The 7550-nt window shown below is 41.6% G+C and overlaps 1 protein-coding gene across 1 annotated transcript in view; it reads left to right on the forward strand.

Annotated features, from left to right (window-relative positions):
• LOC116690954 (sulfotransferase 2B1-like) overlaps positions 1 to 2860 on the forward strand; it is a 12642-nt gene extending 9782 nt beyond the window's left edge. Inside the window, 3 exon segments of the mRNA XM_032518199.1 lie at positions 1660 to 1754; positions 2071 to 2251; positions 2544 to 2860. Coding sequence (XP_032374090.1) covers positions 1660 to 1754; positions 2071 to 2251; positions 2544 to 2659 — 392 coding nt within the window. The 3' untranslated portion in view covers positions 2660 to 2860.
• Positions 2861 to 7550: the final 4690 nt, after the last annotated feature.

Genomic DNA, 7550 nt, shown 5'->3' on the forward strand with positions numbered 1-7550 from the left:
ACAAAAACTTTCCCTGAGAGGGTCTCCAGCCCATTCAAACCAAAAATATTGCCTTTTTTTGGCATTTCACCATTTCATCAAATTATGATTACTTATTTCTATAAGTCTATGTATGCACTTCTTTCAGGTATATGTGTGAGTGATGTGGATGTGTTTTTGTATTTCGAAATTTATGTATTTAGCACTTTTTTGGCTTTTTTAGAAATTAGAAATGAGACAAACGCACAGACATATCTGTGAAAAACATTCATATAAAATCCATTTTATAAGTAATTTTCTTCTGGATTTTTCTGTTCTAAGTTGAGACATGTGGCTAGGGTACTATTTTAGTAATAGCAGTTGTAATATGCTTACAGTAGAGATTTTTATTAATTTTCAGATGATTTCTTGGACGGAAATAGAAATTCTGTGTTCTAACTCTGTAGCTCTGTGTCAGTAAGGCTAGGTCAATGCCACTAGAAACAACAAATTGAGAGTGTTACTTCACAATGAACTCGGGGTCACTCCCAGAGGGCCAAAGCATGTGGAAACTGCAGCATGTTTTAGGGGGTAAAAATTTAGGCAAGAAAATCATATATTTTCAAGTGTATTTAAACAGTTTAAGTTAAAGCTTGTGGGTGGGCTTACGGTTCTGTGACTCACAGGAATGGGACGGTTAGGTTTAGGAAAAGCTCATAGGTGAGCTTACGGTTCCGGGACAGTTAAAGACACACGCAGGACACGAACCAAGCTCTCCTGGGTGAAAGTCCTGTGTTTGACCCATCCACCCCTCCCTCAACCTCCCTATGCCGAATTTCCCCCTTACATACTCCTCACTAAACCCCGTCTAGATGCTGCTCTCCCCAGTACCTTCTGCACACAGGCCAAAGACTTTTTCGACGCATTACACGCGGATAGCCGCTGCCCAAACGTCCGTTTGTCCATATGTTGGTGTTTTCGATGTCTTTGAAGTAAACGGTGCGAAAATCATGCTAATGAATACAATATTTTTTTCAGCAGATGTCTTAGTTACAACACAGTGGAAAAGCAATGCAGTTTTGTGATTATATACTGTATGTGGGGGAGAGATTTACTCAGTTTGGGAAATTGCAGGGCTCTGGCTGACTAAACAAGGAGGGACCCATCTGCCAGCGATGGGGGCTGAAATGAGGGGCTACGTGGAAAAATATGCACCAAACGAGCCACTTTGACATTTTGCTGTGTTTATGAATACAAAAGTTGGATGACCCTACCCGTAGACTAAAAAAAATGGCATGATCCTCCCCTCAACAAATAATAAAAAGACTTCCCCTGTTTTCCTCCGTTGGTCCATTCCAATAATGCTGACCGGTCCCTAAGGAATAGCTCTGTGGTGCTTAGTGTGTAGGCTACATGAGACAATTAGACTGGTGGAACCCATTAGGAGAAAATTAGGCAGGTAATCACACATGCTGGAAGGCAGACAAAAATATAACACAAGGGATCTGCAACAGAGTTTCAAAATAAAACAGGAAATGTACACTGAATGTGAGAAACAAAACAAAAACATGACCTATGCACGGGAGCTGGATGTGATTTTGGATTGTAATAGACAAAGTCATCTTTTTATGTCATTTCTGCTGAATTAGCGCAGTGGTAGTTTGCATTTATACTGTGGTCTGTTGTCTGTGTTGTCTGCAGTGATGTTTGGAAAATGGACAGACCATGTGAAGGGCTGGAGAGACACAGAGCTGGGAGACAGAATAATGTACATCACATATGAAGAAATGGCAAAGGTAACCCCCCCCCCCCCCGTCCAGCAACTCTCATGATTTATTTTGTGATAAACCATTTATTTCTTTTTAAAACCACACACAAAACATACAATTTGCAATTTGCAATCACCATAATCCCAGTGTCAGTTGTCAGCAAATATGACAGAAAGTTAATTTTCTATGTCTTACCTACTGCACTTTTAACTGTAAATACAAGCAAATCATTGTCAAGGGCTTAACAAAAGACCCTAATCATAGACATAATGTGGAAAGTTCTTCACGAGAGAAGGTACATTATAAGATAAAGGAAAAACTGTGTCCATGTGACCCTCTTTAGGACCTTCATGCAGCTGTCAGGCGGATCTCAGATTTTCTGGGCCGTAATCTGAGTGAAGAAGTCATTCAGAAGATAGCAGAACATTGCTCCTTCAAGACCATGAAGACCAACAAAATGTCCAACTTCAGCATGGTCCCTAAGGAGTTCATGAAACCCGAAAAATCTCCCTTCTTCAGGAAAGGTGAGGCTCCACATCGTGTATCCATCCTCAATTCCTCTGCTTTTGTCAGTTTGCCTTGGATTGCATTTAACGGTCTGAGTGGATTGAAGCGGATCGGGTCAGTTTAGTCCAACACCAGTGTTAAAATTGGGTCAATAGGAGTGAGAGTATAGATTTTCAGTGTCCATAAATATGTCTGACTGTATTTTTAGATTTCTACTAAGCAGTTGACTTTCTTTCACATCAGAGAACTGTTGCGCTCATGTGACTGTCTTGATGTGTGTGTGTGTGTGTGTGTGTGTTTTCGTGTTAGGTGTTGCCGGAGACTGGGAAAACCATTTTAGCTCCGAGCAGCGGGCCAGATTCACATCGGCCATTCGCAAAGAGCTGGAGGGAGAGAGCTTCTCTCTGCCATGGAGCATGGATTGACCATCAGCCGAAGCAAAGAGAGAGGGAAAGAGTCGTAGAAATAAAATAACTAGGCTAGAATGTAGTTTTGGTTGTAATACCGGGCATATGACTAAAAGCATTTTGTTGATTTTAAAAAACCTAAACATGGTTTAAACAACCATGACTTGCATTATAGCAAAACTTACATTTTATTGGACAGAAAATAGGGTTTTGTGCTAATAATTTAATTATTGTCTTGTGTTCACAAATATTTGTCCCAACTATTTAGTGTGTAACTACTCATAACAAGTAATTAATGTGGAACACATATACATGTGGTGTTTGTTACTACAGATAATTACAATTTGTACATGCTTTTAATAAAATGTAAAAAAAAAAATGGACTAAGTGAATAAGAGGCATTATCAGCACGCTGTACTGAAATGTACTTAATGTCATTTAAAGGTGGGACCTTTCAACTCTTACATAATGCTGCATAGTTTAATGAATAATAATTAATAAATATATTTTTATATTAAGACATGTTTTGAGTCAAATCTGAATCTGCAACTTTACCAGTAACATTTCTCTTGCAGGGTAGTAGTACAATGTTCTTTCTGAAGTAGAAGTACACAGTAAGTCAGTAGTATTCAGTGGGCTTGCTTTAAGGGCCTTCTGTCAGTTATTTGGGTGATATGGTTTTGGAGAAAGCTGCCAACAGCCAAGCCCGCTCCAAACAGGAACTCACCTGATACACTTTCCAGTGATTTATTAACTCACTAGTGTCATTTGAGTTATACAGTAATCGGAACACAGTGTTCCAAGTGTGCACCATTGCTGAAAAAACCCATGTTCAGACAATCTGTCCCTGGGTTGAGCATCTAAAATGTCCAGACAAGTGTATGAAATAAAAATACGTGATCCAGTTGGAACCCCTTGGCAGAGGGAAGGGGTTCAAACGGGGTGAGAGGGTCGGCTAAAATCTTTTCTGCCCGCCTTAGCGTCGTGGAGGCGCACGTGTCCTGGAGGGACAGCAGATTGCAGCCAATCACCTTCTCAGCAGAGCGGATGATACGCTGCCCTTGTCTTTGGAGTGCAGCAGCGTGCCAGGTGGTGACGGAGCGGGTGAGGATGGACTCATTGATGCGATGATGCTCTATCATTGTCTTTCAGTTGAATATCTTAATTTTTTTTTTTTTAAACGCTCGCCGCATAGTTTGGCTCAGAGCTTTTTCTGTTCAGCAGGACTCTGTCAAAAAAGAAGTAAATAAGAAAAGAAAAAACAATGCGCGTCTAATTACCGACTGAATTTATAAAGAGAAATAGATTCCCCCTCTTTTCTGAGTCGGGCCACCTATAATCCACCGTCAAAGCCATGCGCCGTCTCCTATATGTCTTTAGGCTGCTGGTTCTCGCATTGTGACCTCCTCTACAGAGCTGCGGAGGAGGGTCGGACTCCTCCAATACAGTGGGTACGGAAAGTATTCAGACCCCTTTAAATTTTTCACTCTTTGTTTCATTGCAGCCTTTTTCCAAAAATCAAAAAGTTCATTTATTCTTCTCAGTAATTTACACTCAGCAACCATCTTACAGAAAAAAACAGAAATTTAGAAATTTTTGCATATTATTAAAAAACAAAACTGAAATATCACATGGTCATAAGTATTCAGACCCTTTGTTTCAGTATTAGTAAAGCACCCTTTTGATCAATCGCCATGAGTCGTTTTGGGAAAGATGCAACAAGTTTTCACATCTGGATTTGGGTATCCTCTGCCATTCCTCCTTGCAGATCCTCTCAGTTCTGTCAGGTTGGATGGTAAACGTTGGTGGACAGTCATTTTCGGTCTCTCCAAGAATGCTCAATTGGGTTTAAGTCAGGCTCTGGCTGGGCCATTCAAGAACAGCCACGAGTTGTTGTGAAGCCACTCCTTCGTTATTTTACGGTGTGCTTAGGGTCATTGTCTTGTTGGAAGGTAACCTTCGGCCCAGTCTGAGGTCCAGAGCACTCTGGAAAAGGTTTTTCGTCCAGGATATCCCTGTACTGGCCGCATTCATCTTCCCTCGATTGCAACCAGTCGTCCTGTCCCTGCAGCTGAAAAACCCCCCCACAGCATGATGCTGCCACCACCATGCTTCACTGTTGAGACTGTATTGGACAGGTGTGAGCAGTGCCTGGTTTTCCCCTCCACACATACCGCTTAAAATTAAGGCCAAAAAGTTTCTATCTTGGTCCCTCAGACCAGAGGATTTTTATTATCACCATTCTTGGAGTCCTTCAGGTGTTTTTTAGCAAACCCATGCGGGCTTTCATGTGTCTTGCACTGAGGAGAGGCTTCCGTCGGGCCACTCTGCCATAAAGCCCCACTGTGGATTGCTGCAGTGATGGTTGACTTACTACACAACTTTCTCTCCCATCTCCCGATGCATCTCTGGAGCCCAGCCACAGTGACCATTGGTTCTCTTTTGCCTCTCTCACCAAGGCTCTTCTCCCCCGATAGTCTCAGTTTGGCCGGACCCCAGCTCTAGGAAGGGTTCTGGTCGTCCCAAACGCTCCATTTGAGGATATGGAGGCCACTGTGCTCTTAGAACCTTAAGTGCCAGCAGAAATTTTTTTGTAACCTTGACCAATCTGTGCCTTGCCACAATTCGGTCTCTGAGCTCTCAGGCAGTTCCTTGACCTCATGATTGTCATTTGCTCTGACATGCACTGTGAGCTGTAAGGTCTTATATAGACAGTGTGTGGCTTTCCTAATCAAGTCCAATCAGTATAATCAAACACACTGGACTCCAATGAAGGTGTGGAACCTCTCAAGAGATGCAGAAGAATAGACAGCCCCTGAGTTACATATAGGGTCACGGCAAAGGTCTGATACTTATGACCATGTATATTTCAGTTTTTCTTTTTTATAAATTTGCAAAAATTTTCTACATTTCGGTTTTTCTGCCCAAGATGGGGTGCGGAGTGTACATTACTGAGAAATAAAATGAACTTTTTTGATTTTTGGAAAATGGCTGCAATGAACAAAGAGTGAAAATTTAAAAGGGGTCTGAATACTTTCCGTACCCACTGTAGCATTCAGATATAATTAAGAAAAGCGTGCTCTGGTTTATTGGCATTTCTTTTAAACCAATCACAATCGTCTTGGGCGTGCTAAGCTTCGGCAGAAGGCTCGGTGCTGCTGCAAAACAGCCTCGGAAGGAACTTGTTTGAAAAACGGACGTTCAAAAGTTGTTTTAGTCGTGCAACGAAAACTCTGAGTGGAGTTTCTGTTCAGCGAGGAGGAATTTGTGTTGAAGAAGAGACCTGTTGAAACAAAAAGACGGTCTCAACTGGATTAAAAGTTTATATTCGGTGGAAGAGTTTGTTTTCTGCAGAGAACAATCAATGCACGAACAGCTTTTGCAATGTACAGATAAGAAGTGGCAACAGTTCTGGTAAATACAATCAGTAATAACACTTCTTTATATGCAGTGCCCCCAGAGAAAACCAACCCTTGTTTGGAAACCAGTTTAATCTCAACATAACAATCAGTGGACCTCAGGCAACAGTTGGAGCTCTTACGTATTTCTGAATCTGTCCCTCGTGTGTCCAAGTGTCTTGACCGGTCATTCTATCTTAGCTAAAAAAGGACATCTGTCTCTTGGATAGGCTCTGGTCTCGACCTGGGACCTGCTATGATAAACACCGTTCTAGGCAACTTTTCTGTCAGGCTCCACGTCATCTATCCTTGTGGGAGAATGCAAGTCATAACATATCCATTTGTCTCCTACAAAGAGATCACACTGAGGACAGATACAGGACCAAATCTCTGAGAGGCATTGAAGTATTATTATGAATAATTAATATGAAAATCATTGGTTAAATGTAATTTTCCCATTACATTCCCCCCTTTGATTACATACTAATCACAACACAATTGAAAATTACTGAAAGACAAAAAAAATGTTTTTGTGATGAATATAAACCTCTTAGTTTAAGCTACCACTACATCTTAGTCTAAAAGAAAGATGAGAAGTAAAATGGAATTTATGAATCAGGAACTACTCAAATTTGGAAGCTGAGTCTGAGTTGTAACCGTCCTCATTGTAAGAGGGCAAATGAAACAGTTCAGGACCATTATCTTTTAGTTGTAAGGCTTGATACTGGACTTTCTCAACAGTGAACCTTGGGCCAGACACTGAACCCCGAGTTGCCCCCGATGCGTGGATGTGTATGAATGTTTATCTGATGAGCAGGTGGCACCTTGTTCGGCAGCCCCGGCCACAGTGTATGAATGTGTGTGTGAATGTTTCCTGTAGGTGTAAAAGCGCTTTGAGCAGTTGTTAAGACTGGAAAAGCGCTATATAAATACAGCACATTTACATTTTATTTACATCTTTGTAGGAGGGCAGATCAAACAGACCAAGATCATCATCATTTACTTGCCATGCCTGATACTGGACCCTTTCAGGAGCAAACAAAGAGGAAATCATTTTCTTAGTCAATGGAATAATGCAGCAAATAGCAATCAGAAGAAAAATCATTACAGAGATCACTGGAGTCACAATTTTCCACATCCCCGCTCTCCAACCCACCCCAGACCGCCAAGAACCCCAGTCCCACCCAGAATCTGCAAGAGGGACATCTTGGGCCTTGAGACTAGTGGCGAGTTGTTTCAGCTGATGGACTGTGTCAGTGAGATTACCTTCAATGTCTGGAATGAATGTGCAGCATTGATCACCTAATACATGACAGAGCCCCCCCCTGAGCTGCTAACAGTAAATCTAGACCCATCTGGTTCTGAAGTAACATGTTACGCATAGCTCGCAAAGTTTTAGGAAAATCGCTGAACCCCGCAAACATGACGGCGGTCAGATTTTCCAAACTTTCATGTATCTTATCAATGTTATGTGCATTATAACTACACCCTACCACGGAAGAATTCCTGAA

This window comes from Etheostoma spectabile, chromosome 6 (genome assembly GCF_008692095.1).
Source record: "Etheostoma spectabile isolate EspeVRDwgs_2016 chromosome 6, UIUC_Espe_1.0, whole genome shotgun sequence".
Classification (NCBI taxonomy): Eukaryota; Metazoa; Chordata; class Actinopteri; order Perciformes; family Percidae; genus Etheostoma; species Etheostoma spectabile.